This window comes from Cervus canadensis, chromosome 1 (assembly GCF_019320065.1).
Source record: "Cervus canadensis isolate Bull #8, Minnesota chromosome 1, ASM1932006v1, whole genome shotgun sequence".
Lineage (NCBI taxonomy): Eukaryota > Metazoa > Chordata > Mammalia > Artiodactyla > Cervidae > Cervus > Cervus canadensis.
In genome coordinates, this window is record NC_057386.1 from 16,997,704 (window position 1) to 17,014,771 (window position 17,068).

Genomic DNA, 17,068 nt, shown 5'->3' on the forward strand with positions numbered 1-17,068 from the left:
TTCTGGTCTCTTGTCTGGATTACTTCAGTAGTACTCAGGGATTTTTAATTTGAATTCCATGCCTGGACCTCAGAGGATCTAAGAATCTTCTCAAAACTGCATACAAATTTTTGTACATGAGCATTTTTCTAGGGAGGTCCACTAGTCTATTCCATGGGAAAAAAAGTAAGGGATAGAATGAGAGAACATGACATTTTAAACAAGTCAGTTCCACTGATTTCTCCTTCCTCTGTGCCTGCCCTTTGCTATGTAGTTCCCTAACTCAGGAAACTGATCTCTGAGTAGTGAGGGGGCATGTGAGACATAAAGGGAAAAAAAAGTAACAGCAATCAGTACAGCTTGGCAGTCAGAGAGTCTAGCGGTCAGAGATCAGAGGCTCCCAGCATCAGTGCTAGGCCTTCATGTTCTGGAGAAGCTCAGGGGAAAGCTGGGGCATCAGTAGGGAGGCAGCCTTCTGAGGCCTCTCGACCCAATTGTTCATGTGCTTCCAAAGGACTTGGAGGGATAGGAAGGCTTAATTGGCAAAAAACCCAAAGCCAGACAGTGAGGCAGTGTCCCCAGAAAAAGGTTAAGAACATTCCTCCAACTAGACTCCCACCCTCTGATCTTTGTTCTCCAGTCCTTCCTCTACTCTACCACCAGAGTTAGTTTTTAAACACACATCTTATTATATAGCCTCCCTGATTAGAAACCTCTGGGTTTTTGTAAAACAAAAACTCCTGGCATGGTGTTGAGGCCTGTCTTAGTTGGGAACCTGTCAGCCCGGTACTCAGGCACTCCACTCCAAGGCTCCCAGCCACGGAAGGGGTTACTGGCTGTCTTGAGAGGACAGCTTCTAGGTCTAGGCCGCCGTGCCTAATCTGATGCTCATCTCTGTCTTTACGCTGCCATTTCCCTTCCTTTGCCCAACTAGTAACCTCAAGCCATCCTCCAAGGCCCAGACTGTGTGTTATCCCTTCCCCCGTGTCCATCCCTAATTTTCTGCCATCACCCTGGCAAGATCGGTCTCTCTTGGCTAGGTTCCAAAAACATTTCATGCACATCTCTGATAGTGTCCTATTGTAGATAACTTATTCTTATTTCTGTCTTTCCTACTAAATCAGAAATGCCCTGCAGGCATGGACTGCCTTTTTCATGTTTGTGTATCCCAAACACCTCGTTTCGTGCCTAGTCCAAACAGGAGCTTAATACACTTTTGTTGAATGGAATTACTTATGAAGAGTTTTTATGACTCACTTAAAATTAGAGACCAATGCTTATTTAATAAGTCGAAAAGGCTATGATAATAATAGTAATAACAAAGTCCCATTTCCACTGCTTATTCAAGTAACTGCTTCCTTTGTGGAAGTGGATTTTTTAAAATCTTCACATATAAGTGTATATTTTTTTATGTGTTTTCTTGGCATCCTAAAAGAAGGATGGTTCTAATGCAGATTAGAGCTTTTATGACAGTCCTATTCATGTTATATTGAACAGATTCTGTAATTTCACAGATCTGTATTATAGATTATATATAAGTTCCATGGATGTGGGTTTTATCTCTTTCTTTCAAATTTCATGGTAATATTTTGTGGGTTATTCATTTTATAACATCTGAGTTAATTTAATTCAAAACATATTAAATTGAGCATTTCCAACATACAAAAACAGAGTTACAGAGTTAAAAATCTAGTACTTAGATATTATGTAGTTTGGCCAAATTTGTAAAGTCCCAGTGTTTCCAAAGGCATTTTTTTAGGTATTTAAATTATCTTAGCCATGAAAGTAAATACTTTAATGGAGAGCTTCAAATACAAAATAAATACTTTCAAATAAGAGCTTCAAATAATTTTTTAAAAAAATCATCTTCCTGCCCCCATTTTCTCTGAGTTTTGTAGGAAAGATGTCAACAATTTACTTGTTCAGCTATTTATTGAGTATATATTATGTGCTAGATATTAATGCTGAGTGTTTGCAATTCAGAATTAATGAGACAGCACCTGCCTTGAATAGTTCACAGTCTAGTAGAGAAGAAAGTATAAAGACAAATAATTGCAATTTAAACCTTGGAGAAGAGGAAACTCCTCCTCTTAGAACAGTTGCTGAAGTTGAGAATGGAGATGTCTGCAGATAAATCTGTAGATAAAGAAGCAGGGATGCAAAGAGAGTCTGGATATGTAATTAAGGTTACTAATAACCTTGTCAAAAGATAGGTTAACCTGAATTATCTGGGTGGGCCTAACATAATCACAGAAGGTAGCTTAAAGCAGAAGAGGAAGGCAGAAGAGAGAAATGTGTCAGAAAAAGAAACTCAAGAGATCTGAAGCATAAGAGAAACTCAGTCACTTACTGGAGGGAGACCACATGGAAAGTATCAAAAGAAAATAGGCAGCTCTGGGAGAAAAGATGAACCCCCAGCTCACACCCTGCAAAGAAACAGGAATCGCAGTCTTACAGTCCCAAGAAAATGGAATCTATCAACATCCTGCATATACTTGGAAACTGATTCTACCCAAAACCCCACTGCCTCACACCTTGATTTCAGTCTTATGAAAAATGGATCTGAGCTACCCAAATCCACTCAAACTTCTGACTTAAAGAACTGTTAGATAATAAATTTTCAGTGTTAAAAAAAAAAACGAAGAGGAAGCAGGGAGCTAAGCAGAATTCATAGTTGATAGGTTTTTTTTTTTTAATATGCAAAGTAGAAATCTAAATCATCTCTAGGAATTAATGGCATGGGTAGCACTTGAGAAGAGAGCAGTGACGATCTGGGTAATTCCTAAGGAGAAGGGGAGATGAACAGAATCGAGTGAGGGGTGGCATGCAGTACGGAGGAAGCAGGGAGAGTAGAGCTGAGGTCAGATAGCACGGAGCTCTTAGGACATCAGTCAGCACAGTGATGCGATTTTCTCCGGTCTTGCTCTGTGGCCAATGTTTAGGTGCAATAAAGTCATATTGTGTTCAGGGCTCCTGGGGTAGGTGTAACAGAAATACAAGAATGCTGAGGAGGCAAGAGTCCTTGAAAGAGTATATGGCTTAACTGGAAGGAGGTGTGGTTAGGAGGAAGTTGAGAAACTTGGAGAAGGTTAAGAGACTGGAGATGGGGCTAAGGTTTGGTACTTTGTAGGTGTTAAGCATGTCTTCATTTTCTCCTTTCTGGCTCTTCTCCCCTTGTGCCTGTTTCATTCCCACCACCTCTACTTTCCTCTGCTATGGTTTCTTACAAACAGTTTTAAGTCAAACAGTAGCAGTTGGCTTGGAGTGGAAGATTATGAGCCAGTTTCCAGAGTTCGCAAAGAAAGACAATGCCAAAGAATGCTCAAACTGCCACACAATTGCACTCATCTCACATGCTAGTAAAGTAATGTTCAAAATTCTCCAAGCCAGGCTTCAACAGTAGGTGAACCGTGAACTTCCAGATGTTCAACCTGGATTTAGAAAAGGCAGAGGAACCAGAGATCAGATTGCCAACATCTATTGGATCACTGAAAAAGCAAGAGAGTTCCAGAAAAACATCTACTTCTGCTTTATTGACTATGCCAAAGCCTTTGACTGGATCACCACAAACTATGGGGAATTCTGAAAGAGATGGGAATACCAGACCATCTGACCTGCCTCCTGAGAAATCTGTATGCAGGTCAGGAAGCAACAGTTAGAACTGGACATGGAACAACAGACTGGTTCCAAATAGGGAAAGGAGTACGTCAAGCTGTATATTGCCACCCTGCTTATTTCACATATGCAGAGTACATCATGAGAAACGCTGGGCTGGATGAAGCACAAGCTGGAATCAAGATTGTTGGCAGAAATGTCAATAACCTCAGATATGCAGGTGTCACCACCCTTATGGCAGAAAGCAAAGAACTACAGAACCTCTTGATGAAAGTGAATGGGGAGAGTGAAAAAGTTGGCTTAAAGCTCAACATTCAGAAAACTAAGATCATGGCATCTGGTCCTATCAACTTTATGGCAAATAGATGGGAAAACAGTGGAAACAGTGATAGACTTTATTTTGGGCGGCTCCAAAATCACTGCAGATGGTGACTGCAGCCATGAAATTAAAAGCTGCTTGCTCCTTGGAAGAAAAGTTATGACCAACCTAGACAGCTTATTAAAAAGCAGAGACATTACTTTGCCAACAAAGGTCAGCCTAATCAAGGCTATGTTTTTTCCAGTAGTCATGTATGGATGTGAGAGTTGGACTGTAAAGAAAGCTGAGCACCTGAGGAAAAAAAAAAGCTGAAGAATTGTTGCTTTTGAACTGTGGTGTTGGAGAAGACTCTTGAGGGTCCCTTGAACTGCAAGGAGATCCAACCAGTCCATCCTAAAGGAAATCAGTCCTGAATATTCATTGGAAGGACTGATGCTGAAACTGAAACTCCAGTACTTTGGCCACCTGATGCGAAGAACTGACTCATTTGAAAAGTCCCTGATGCTGGGAAAGATTGAAGGTGGGAGAAGGGGACAGCAGAGGATGAAATGGTTGGATGGCAACACCGACTCAGTGGACGTTGAGTTTGAGTAAATTCTGGGAGTTGGTGATGGACAGGGAGACCTGGAATGTTGCAGTCGCAATGAGTTAGACATGACTGAGCGACTGAACTGAACTGAATTTCCAGAGTTCACTTCAGTTGTGTCCCAGTAGATTGGATCCTGAAGGTGCCTGGTGGTGGTGGCCTCTAAGAGAAGCTCAAGGTTTATCCCCTTATCTCCTTACCCCTTATGCCCCCAAGGGTGGGACAAGGGCAAAGACATTTTATAGGCTACAGTTCTTGGAACATGAACTTACTCTTGATGAGAAGGTTAAGAATCTAAGCCTTCAAAAGTTTCCACCAAGTTGCCCTTGTCTCTACAAGTCTAACCATAAGCATAGATCTCATCACTTTCAAGGATTTAAAAGGGAGTCTCTTTTTGAAATAAAGATAATGGCCATACAGGCAACACCAAGTATCTTCCTCCTTAGAATCTAAAATTTCTAGTTAGAGTTGGTTGAATCTTGTGGTTTTCTTTATGTGAGTCATTAAATGTATTGTCATAATTTTCTTGAAGAATAATTTTTTAAGGTTTCATTCCAAATGAGGACATTTTCCATAAAAACTTACTATATTCCATTTCCAGAAAATTTCCTGTTTACCTGTAGTTTTGAGTGTAACACTTGAAATCTAAGAATTTATTATTTCACAGAGTGCTTTTTTGGTGTAGTATAAAGAAACTCATAAGATATGAGTCAAGTATCTTAAGTGTGAAACTGCAAGATAGGTGAGAATTCCTAGAGGGAGTAAACAGAAACCAAAGGTCCTTTTAATCTTCAGAAATGGAGTAAATGCTTGCATAGAGTGAGTGCAAGAAATCCTGGGGAGTCTTAAGTCATTCAGTCTTGCTATTTTTTGTTGTTAATGATACCTTTAAGACATTTAACAATGGTTGCCTCGAAAAGAATTGAATACTGTTCTTTGGAAGCTTCATTTTCTTCTTGGTGGCTCTGGGAAAGCAGGTTTCTCACTTGGCATAGTCCTGTGAAATAGGGCATTCACCTTTATGCACAAAGTCTGTAACATCCATCTGGATCCTGTGGATTGCTTAGTCCCCACCCAACTCAGACATGTCTGCCCTTTCTTCCAGTACTTGTATTGACAGGTAGACCTGTAATTTCTATGACTAAGATATAGTTTCCATAGCTATTGTATCATAATAGATTTGTGTTGAGTTAAGTTTGCCTGAAAACAGATCTCTCTTTTCCCCTGCTAGCTTTAAAGTAAAGGATAATGAAAAAGAAGTAATAGTTCCTAATTAGGTATTTAAGTCAAAGAGATATTTTCACAGTTAAAAGTATTTGTTCTAAACTAAGTCATAGTTCAAATATACTTTTCCAAAGACCTTTAATTGGCAGCTTTCCCCCTCAACTATTGGTACTGGTGTAGGAATTTTTTGTGGAATATTCTATTTTAAAAAGAGCTTCAGTTCATTCTTATTCTGTTTATAGCACCTGGATATTAATATATGTTAATGCAATTGCTGTATTTTTCCTAACATGCATATGAAGAAAGGAAATTTTGATGTCTTACTTAGCTGATGTAAGACTGTTCTCTTTTCCTTTTAGGCTGCAAACATGTTAAAGGCATCCTGTTATATGGGCCTCCAGGTTGCGGTAAGACACTATTGGCTCGACAGATTGGCAAAATGTTGAATGCAAGAGAGCCTAAAGTGGTCAACGGGCCGGAAATTCTCAACAAATATGTGGGAGAGTCAGAGGCTAACATTCGTAAACTCTTTGCTGATGCTGAAGAGGAGCAAAGGAGGGTAATGCTAATATAATTTAGTAAAAGTTTGTTGTCATTTATATGACGATTGAAACCCAAAGTTCTGGTGGAAAACGTGCTGCCATAATTTATAGTTTGAAGAAATTGCTAGTAAAATTTATTTACAACTGAGTTATGTCACTGAACTGGGATTTTGGGAGATTTACATGCTGTGAGCAGATGTCAGTATCCACATATTCTGAATACAAAGATGGATGGTGATATAAGCCAAAAGTTTTATAAAAACATACCATGAATATCTTTTTAAGTGACACTTTTCTTCCACATTACTTCTAGAGTCTTGAACTCATTTATCATAAAAGAGAGAAGTTAAGTCCAAAAAGAGACTTATAGAATTATGTATGTGTAAGGTTCATGTGCAGAAAGCTAGTTTAGTTACCACTGACCCAACCCAGCTATAGAGTGACTGGTATAAGCTGTTAGAAAAGGAAAATTTGATTCACAAATGTGAATTTGTGATTTGATTTCACAAAGGAGAATTTGATTTGGGTCTTAGAAAAAAATAATAAAATTAACTAAAAATCAAACCAGAGTTTACTAATTGGGATGGCTAATTTTGTGTTAGTTTTCTGGGCATTAGGGTGCCAGACATCAGTTAAACATTGTTTTGGTTGGGTTGTGTTTACCGTTTGAATCTGTAGACTGAGTAAAGCAGTTGTCCTTGCTAATATGCCATCAGTTGAAGACCTGAAAAGAACAAAAAGTCTTACCCTCACTTGAGTAAGAGGGAATTTCCTTCTGCCTGACTGCCCTGTGCTGAGACATCAGTTTTTTTCTGCCTTCAGACTCAAAACTGAAACACCCTCTCTTCCTGGCTCTCGAGCTTGCAGGCCTTTGGATGAGAAAGCCACACCATTGGCTCTCTTGTGTCTCCAGCTCACCCAGTGCAGATAGTAAGACTTGTCAGTTCCCATGATTCTGTTAACAAGTTCCTTATAATTAATCTCTAGATAGGTAAAAAGATCTCAATCTAGGTCTAGAATAAATATATTTTTTAAAGTACCAGTAGAATAGATAGAACACATCTCTAGATCTATTGATTCTGTTTCTGGAAAACCTTGACTAATATGCTAGTATTTGCATATTTGTTTCATTAAAGAAAAGTTTAAAAACAATGTCATGAGATTTCTGGTTCTGGAAATACAGTAGACTAGGAAGCATGAAAACACAAAAATCTTCAAATGCTGGGTAAAATATTTTCAGAAGAACAGTTGAGCTCTCAGGATAGAAATGTCTTCAGAAATTAAAAGAAAACTGAAAATTAAAGTGCTAAAGATAATGAGCTTCCTTTTTTGGTTCTGGTAATGTGTGCCTTTGGGTTTTAGCATCCACTAACTGACTCACTGGAAAACTCCCTGGCGCTGGAAAATATTGAAGGCAGAAGATGAGGGTGTCAGAGGATGAAATGGTTGGATGGCATCACTGGTACATTGGACATGAACTTGGGCAAACTTTGGGAGATGGTGAAGGACAGTGAGGCCTGGCATCCTGCAGTTCATGGGTTGCAAAGAGTTAGACATGAATGGGAGACTGAACAACAAGGGGGCATAAAATGAGCCCTTGAACTTACTTAAGATGAGGACTAGGAACTGGAACCTCCAAAGTGACTGTATCATCAGTGAAGAAAAATGAGTAGAAATTATTTCCCTACCAACACAGAGAAATGACAGAATTGTTCAACTATTTGCCTGGGTTCTAGAGTGGAAACTAAGGAATCTCACATGGAAATTCTAAACCATGGGTCTTTGGCTCATGCTTAGGAATTGGGGAGAAAAGACACACACATGCACACCACCAATGTACTTTGAGGTCCCCAAATTGGGAAGTTAATTTTAAAATGAATCCTGGATTAATGATCCCACATAGAGTTGTTAGATAAAAGAACACCCCAAAGGGTCCTCCACCAAACCCAGGCCACAGGAGCTTCTCACAGGGGAAGCTAAAATATCTCCAATAAATAGAAACATCATCTCAAAATTTAAAACTCACCAACTAGGTTCAGCATAAACAGTAGCTTCAGCTGAAGAGAGAAGTGATGAACAGAAGAATGAAGTGAAGTGAAGTTGTTCAGTCGTGTCCAACTCTTTGCAACCCCATGGACTGTAGCCTACCATGCTCCTCCATCCATGAGATTTTCCAGGCAAGAGTACTGGAGAGGGTTGCCATTTTATCACCCAGAATGTGGCACAGAGAGATACAGAGATGGAAAGTATGAAAGAGAAATTGAGATAACAGAATTAAAATAAGAAACCCAAATTCAATAGTATAGAGGCAATATTCAAAAATAGAATGGCTGAAAATGTTCTAGAATTGATTTTTTAAAACTTAGATTTATAAATACTTAGATTCATGTAGCACCATGAGTTCAAAATTTTGAATAAGTTCAAAAATTAACTTATATGTAGATGCATTGTAGTGAAACTGGAGAATGCCAAAGAAAAAAGAGAAATGTCTTAGTATTAGCAATGAAGAAATGATGATGACATCCAAAGAGATATCCATTATGTTGACAGTAAAGTTTTTAACAATAGCAAGAGAGATCAGAAAACAGTGGAAAGATACCTTCACAGAGCTAAGTGAAAATAACTGTCGACTTAAAATTTTATACCCAGCTTAATTCTCATTCAGGAGTAAGATAAAATGAAGGTGTTTTTTCAGATAAAGTCTAATAGAATTAACTATTAGAAGCTTCCAACAAGTCACAGAAGCTTGTTGGAAGAATGTGAAGCAGGATGTACTTGAGACTGAAGAATATTGAACCCAGAAGGAGTGGATTGGGTAACTAGAAACAATGGTGAGCAATGAAATTGGTCAAAATGTAGATAAAATTTGGAACTTTAACTTCTAGTAGTTGTAGATTAGGTAATTTAAATGGTGCCTGCCACTGAAGACTACCAGAAAGGCTCAACGAAAATTTTATTTATTTATTTTTTTGCTTGGAGACATCAAGAGCTTACAAGATCTATGGGGAGAATGGAGGCCCAGGGGGAAAAGGTCCCAGTGTATGGGGTCACTGTTCCTCTGGAGAAATTAGCCAATTCTGGAGAGAGCTGATAAACAGCTCTGTAACCCTTTTGACTGGCTAGTGAGTGAATGTAAGGGGGAAAGAGATTAGAGCCTGTGGCCCACAAAGAGGGGACTCCTGATGAACCTGCTCACTTTTGAGTTGGGACCATGAAAGGCTACACCATAGGAGCAGATGTTAACCAGAAGTAGACATGTTCTTATAGAGGCTACAGACAAGCTTTGAATTGTGTCATTCTCTAAAACTAGGCTGAGGGTTCCTGAACCACTAGTGAGATCCCAGCATTTGGCAGAATTGTACATCCTTCCTGGAGGAAGATAGTGTCATGCAGGGTCATAAACTGCTTCTGTAGTTTGCAAATGCAGTGCCTGGCTTATAATCAAAAGGAGTCAGATACACAAAGACATAAACACACACAAAGAAAAACAGAAGATGATAGAAATTGGGCCTCCAGATATTGGAATTCTCATATATAGTATTGTAAAATAAGTATACTTATCATGTTCAGAGAGAAAAAAGATTGAAAATTTTGGCAGTGCATTGGAAAATGTTAAAAAAAAAAAATCAAGTGGAAATTCTGGGAATGAGAAAGTCAGTAAATTAACTCACATTGAAGCAACAGATTAGACACATCCAAAGAGAGAATTAGTGAACTGAAAGATGTTAAACAAAAATAACCAGAAACAAAGGATGAAAGGCAATAGAGATAAAACCATGAGAAGGTCTAGTGCACATATTTAAATTTCCAAAAAGTCAGGAGAAAGAGAATAGGGCAAAAGCAGTATTTAAAGAAAAAGAGGTTTAGAATTTTCTAAAACTGATGAAGAACATCAGTCCATGGATTCCAGAAGTAATATGAACCTCAAGCAAGAGAAATACCAAAGAATTCTGCATGTATAGATGATCATTATTAAACAGCTTAAAACAACAACAAAAAAAGAGAAATCTTAAAAGCAGCTAGAGGAAAAAAGTGAATTTTCAATAAGCACAAATAGCTGGCAGTTTGTCGTCTCAGTGACTTAGCTGGTAAAGAACCTGCCTGCAATGCAGGAGACCTGGGTTCCATTCCTGGGTTGGGACAATCCCCTGGAGAATGGCTACCACTGTAGTGTTCTGGCCTGGAGAATTCCATGGACTGTATAGTCCATGGGATTGCCAAGAGTCGGACATGACTGAGTGACTTTCACTTTCACACTTTGTCTTCTCAACAGAAACGATGAAAATCAGAATTCAGTTAAATGCCTTTTTTTTAAGAGAGTAACTTGTCAACCTAGAATTCAGTCATATAAATATGCAATAAATTACTGTATTATAATGAAAGTAAACAGACTATGGCAACCTATGGACTATATAGTCCATGGAATTCTCCAGGCCAGAATACTGGAGTGGGTATAGCCATTCCCTTCTCCAGGTATCGTCTCGATCCAGAGATCAATCCCAGGTCTCCCGCACTGCGGATTCTTTACCAGCTCAGCCAACCAGGGAGACCCAAGAAGGCTGGAGTGGGTAGCCTGTCCCTTCTCCAGTGGATCTTCCCAACCCAGGAATTGAACCAGGGTCTCCTGCTTTGCAGGCGGATTCTTTACCAGCTGAGCTACCAGGGAAGCCTGGCTGTACACATAGCTATTCATAGTTGTAGATCTCACAAATGAATGTTGAGCAAAAGAAACCAGATAAGAAAGGATCATCTGTGCTGTATGATTTCATTTATATAAAGCTACACTAAAGTACAGTGTTTAATTGTACATGTTCCTTAGTTGGTAAAACTATAAAGGAAAGAAATAGTTACCATAAAAATCAGATTGTGGTGCCTTTGAGGCATGATGGGTGAGGGGTGTTGGGGAATGGTGGTAAGGAGACACTGCCAGGACGCTGGCACTGTTCTAGTTCCTGTTAAGTTTAATGGCTGCTCACTTTGTGACAATTCCTTCAGACATACATACACGTTTGGGGAACTTTCACTCTGGGTATGCCTTATTTCATAATAAAAAGGTTTAAAAGAGGTAAATTTAATAAGCTTTCACTGTACAAAATGATAATGATTATCAGTACATATATATTTTAAGTGTAGAACTAAAATGCGGAACAAACCACGTGGTAAGTAGGTTGAATTCATATAAGATCCTTGTATTATTTGGGAAGAAGATGCTAATGTTAATTAACATAAAACTTAAGTCATATGTTTATGTGAAAATTGTATGTAGTTCTCAAGCTTTTCAAGGCATGAGGGGGAGCTGAGGAAGGAGTAAATAAATACTCAAATACTTTACAAGCAGGAAGGGAATAACATGACTCAAAGTGTGAAGACCCTGAAAATATAACTTTAAAAAAAGATTTAACTTACAACAGCAGTCAGAATGGTAAGGTAACTAGGGTTAAATCTTAACAGGAAAAATAAAGGAGAAAATTATAAGCAGTTTTGAATTTTTAAGAGCTAATAAATGGTAAGATAGAACATGTTCATATGGGAATCCTAACATCATAAAAATGACAGTTCTGCCCATATTAACCTGTAAGTTTAGTGCTTTTCCAATCAAGTGTAACATGAATTTTTTGGAATTTAACAACTTTTTTATTTGGATGCTTGAAGTGTCATGGAAATTTTGAAGAATAATGAAAACTTACTTGTTCAGGTATCAAAACTTACTGGAAAGCTGTAGTAATTGAAACCATTTTTTTCCCTACATTTTTCTTTCTGGGGAGGGCTATGCTGGGTCTTTGTTGCTTCCAAGGCTTTTCTCTAGTTGCAGTGCATGGACTTCTCATTGCAGTGGCTTCTCTAGTTGTGGAGCATGGGCTCTAGGCCTGCACGCTTCAGTAGTTGCAATTCCTGGGCCCTCGAGCACGGACTCAGTAGTTGTGATGCACAGGCTTAGTTCCTCCACAGCATGTGGGATCTTCCTGGACCAGAGATTGAACCGTGTATCCTGCATTGACAGGTGGATTCTCTCCCACTGAGCTACCAGGGAAGCCCAGTAATTGAAACAGTTTTATATATGCATGTAAAAACAGACCAAAGAAACTGAGGAACAAAGGAAGAACTTATTATGTGAAAAGTGGCAGTACAAATCAGAGGGGAAATAATCTGCTGTTCCATAAATGGAACTGAGATCATTGTCTTTCTGGAAAAAGATAAAGTGTAGTCCTTAACTCACTTCATACAAAATTACAAAATGGATTTGCAAAAAAACAAAACTTTCAAAAGAAAAGTTTTAGAAGAAAAATAGGGAAAAGCTTTAGGAATTGAGGCTAGGAATGAGTTTCTTTAATATAGGGAAATCAAAGACATAGGAAAAATGTTAATTTGGTTACATTAATATAAAGAAAATTCCTTGTCAAATTACACTAAATACAGATGTCTCAAACTAGAGAAGATATTTAAAGTCCATATAATCCACAAAGAATTGGCATCTTCTATGATGAATTCTCTGTAATAACTCCTATGTAAGAAGTAAGAAAAAGACAAACACCACAATTTAAAAAAACTGGCAGAGGATATGAAACGGCAATTTCTCAGAGGAAGAACCCAGCTGAAGATAAGGAAATGAAACAATGCTCAGGAAAGAGCATAATTAAAGAAAAATCACCTTATTAACAACCTGATAAAATTTACAAAGGCTAATAATGCCAAAAGTTGATGAGGTTGTAGAGAAACAGGACTTCATATACATTACTAGTCATAGTATAAATTAGATATACAGTGGGTAATAGCTTGTAGATTAATTTGACAGCATCTTATAACAATGAAGATGCACAAACCCCATGACCCATGAGTGCTCTACTTCAGGACAGCTACCCTAGAGAAATACTCTTGCACTTATGCACAAAATGACATGTATCAGAATGTTGGTTGTTGTACTATATGCAGTTGGGGAAAAAGTAGAAACATCTTGATTCTTCCCAGTAGGAAGTAGAATATCATCTTAGACATTAAAATAAATAACAGATGTACGTGGATCAATATGAATAACACCAGAAACATCAATTTTTTAAATCTAGTAAGTTCTATTAAACCCTATCATTTTCTACTTTTTAAATTTTTGTTGGTGGTAAAAATAAGTTTTAAACATTGCCTTTATAACAGCCCTTCTACTGCTTAAAATCTACTTATTGGGTGCTTAATCATTTCAGTTTTACCCAAGGTGGTTTTCTCCCCTGCATTCCAATAAGTTCTTGTTCATATTCAGGTCTCTAGCTGTCTTAGCTGCATTGGGTCCTAGTATATTACTGCAAGTCTAATAACTGATCTCAACTCTTCAGACAGTCCCAGAGCCGATTCAGTTTTACATTCATCCCTTGTGTCCTTGTGTCAGTTGCTCAGCCGTGTCTGATTCTCTGCGACCCCGAGGACCGTAGCCCACCAGGCTCCTCTGTCTGTGGAACTCTCCAGACAAGAATACTCAAGTGGGTTGCCATACCCTTCTCCAGGGGATCTTCCTTACCCAGGGATCGAACCCAGGTCTCCCACATTGCATTCAGATTCTTTACCGTCTGAGCCATGAGGGATTTCATCCCTAATACTACAATATTTTTTGCTTCAAATATCTTTGTACAGCTCAGAATACCAAGAAAAATAGTCATTACCATTTACTATCTGGATTGAACCCCTTTTTAAAAACTACTTATAAGTTGATTTACAGGTCATTTACAAACATAAAAATAAAGGGAAGCAGAGACTATTAAACTATTTAATAAGAGCATAAATAGTGAAAACCAAATTTTTATCCCATGTTTTCTTGATTTTGAAGACATCTATTGACTGATCAATAGATACTAATATATATCCAAAATGGGCAGGAGCCTCTGAATGTAACTAACTGTTCATCAGTTGTCATGCATGAACTTGTACACTGATTGTAAATTTCAAATGACATCACTCATAGATTATAGTTTATCATTACTTCTGGTTCTTCTACTTGTGTCATCAGGACAATACTTGAAAAATTTTTTTTTTATTTCGCTTATAATTTTGTTGAAAAGAGGATGGCCATCAGACATTCTATAGTTGCAAAATATTTTTATTTTTAGGTTTGTATACAGCTTTTTAATGGCCAGTTTAATTTTTTAATGTCTACATCATCTATTTCTTCTTGTTATTTTGTAATACCTGCCTTCAGCATCTGTTGTCTTATTCATCCTTGAGTTTGAGACAGTCTGTTAGGACACCATCATCTGAAGGCACATAGTCTGAGATTTTACTTAGAGTGATCCATTTCATCATCTTCAGTAGTATCTCAGGTGCTGCTATCTCAGTCTTTGCATTCATCTTTAGATTCATCCAATAATTGCAGAATGTTTTCCTCTGTTGATTTTCTTTTCTTTGCCATTACGGCCATAGAATAAAAAAATCTGAACTGTGTTCAGTTAAAGCTAAAATCAGGCAACAAAGATAGTGGATGGTGTCTAGATTTCTTTTATACCTTTTTGAGAGCAGATATAATACTTTGGGCAACACAGTAAAAATGCTGAAAGTTGATGTCATACGATATTTATTTCACTATTGCATCATCCTTCAGAGAAATACCATCATTTTTAAATTATTTTAATCTTTTTTTAGCATTTTTTTTTAAGGTGCTCAGTCGTGTCCAACTCTTTGTGACCCTGTGGACTGTAGCCTACCAGACTCCTCCGTCCATGGGATTCTCCAGGCAAGAATACTGGAATGTGTTGCCATTTCCTTCTTCAGGGGATCTTCCCGACCAGGGGTCGAACCCGGGTCTCCCACATAACAGGCAGATGCTTTAACCTCTGCGCCACCAGGGAAGTCCCCTTTTTTAGCATAGTTAGGGCTAATTGGTGAGTAATGATGACATAATTTCTAGAATGTTGAAATAGTATAATCTATCTTAGATTTATAAAAAGATCCAATGGACCCATACAGTAATTGCAAGATAGAATGAATTTTATTTTATTTTATTTTATTTTATTTTGTCTGTGCTGCATAGCTTGTGGGATCCTAGTTCGCCTTTCCAGGGATCTCACCTGGGCCTGGCTTTGAAAGTGCAGAATCCCAATCGCTGGACCACCAGGGAGTTCCCAGAATAAGTTCTATTCTATTTTTTAAAAAACATATTTTCTGAAACTTCTCTGGTGGTCCAGTGGTTAAGCCTCTGTACTTCCAGAGCATGGGGTACAGGTTCAATTCCTGGTTGGATAGCTAAGATTCTACATGCCATGGGGCATAGCCAAAAAAAAATTTCGCCCTCTTTTTGTTCCTGTAGCAGACTTCTAGGGGGAAAAAGTCATGTGATATCAATTTTTATAAATATTAATACTGTTTAACAAAGAAAATTAAAAACCAAAATTGTGTTTCTAATGGACCCTAATGGTACACTGAGGATTAAACATCAGGTGCAGGTGAGAAGCATTTTATAAGATCTGTTGTGATAGTTTCTACATGGCTGCGTAGGTATCTTTGGTGCTGTTTTGAAACTTGCAGACAGTTTAAATATGACACTTAATAATAAAACTGAGTTGGCAAAGAATTTCTAGGTAGGTATTAATCATAGCCAGGTTTTTCTGATATACTTTTCTCAATTCTTACACCCAGAAATGGCTCGGTGTATTCAGCTAATGACCCCATGGAGAGTATATATGTGTTACATAATAAAGAAAAGCATCACCTCTGTGATTCTGGACCATCCAGGCTGACAAAGACGAACACTTGCATATAGGTCAAACTGGCTAAATATAGAACAGCCATTTTCCAAGGCTGTTGCCAGGGGCTCAATGGCATCAGCTGTGTTTCTGTGGGGGAAGAGTTTGCAGATAAGCACAGAGCTAGAAGTCAGTGAATTGAAGAGGATTGCATTATGGAGCTTTAAACTTTTTGGTAAAGGGTTTATTGATGATTAAGCTATATTAATCTGTGAACATTAATCTTCACATCTTCCTAACCCAATTCCTAATTTATTACAATAAGGACTTGTCTTTATTTAAATAATGCACCTGTAGAAATTGATGTTATTGTACTCCCTAGGTTGGGGGAAGGGACCTGATGACAAGTCTCAAGATTAGCAAGGTTCTGAAAAGGTCAGAATTGTACTGAATTATGTTTAGGGAAGATTGCTCCTGTGATCATTAAATCAAGCACAGTGTTCTTATTGTCTCTGGCTTCCCTTCCATACAGATGATTTTTGAGGTTGAACTGAGAAGGAAGTCATGATTCCAGTGGTAACATAAGGCACATTGACAGCAAAATTCGTACATTATAACAGCTTTTTGTTTTATGCTGTATTGACAGACAACCTTGAATAAAGGTGTCTTAAAAAAAAATAGCATAAAATCTTACAGGTTTTCAGTCACAGACAGGAGTGTCCTTGTTTTTTATTGAAGACAGCAAGAATTAATACTGTACTGTCTAGAATTTTTTGGCAAAGCTAAGATTGTAGTTCTAATTCTTCATTCTCTATCTTCTCTACAGATAGAAAGGTGAATAGGTTTTGGTGTTGAAGTTTTTTTAAGCAACAAGCTATTGTTTATCTTTAGATATCTGTTCAGTAAATATGGCAATAATTGAGAAATTAAGTTATTTTTTCAGACTTTAGTTTTAAAACATTGTGGAAGGAGAACAATTTCTAAGTTATATTCAGGAAAAAAAAATATAATGAAGCTTAGTTAAATTTTGAAAACCTTGATGAACACATGACTGTCATCTTGCATAAGAATGCATTAAAGAATGAACAGTATTCCAAGTAATGAATACTAGAATGTGTGATAAGATGTTATATTTTTTATTTAT

The 17,068-nt window shown here is 37.8% G+C and overlaps 1 protein-coding gene across 5 annotated transcripts in view; it reads left to right on the forward strand.

Annotated features, from left to right (window-relative positions):
* The window catches only part of NSF (N-ethylmaleimide sensitive factor, vesicle fusing ATPase), a 146,608-nt gene that overhangs the window by 67,015 nt on the left and 62,525 nt on the right, over window positions 1–17,068 (forward strand). For all 5 annotated transcript variants that reach the window (XM_043465965.1, XM_043465978.1, XM_043465958.1 and 2 more), the window contains exon 9: window positions 6,083–6,282. In XM_043465965.1, coding sequence (XP_043321900.1) covers window positions 6,083–6,282 — 200 coding nt within the window. The remainder of the gene's footprint in view (window positions 1–6,082; window positions 6,283–17,068) is intronic.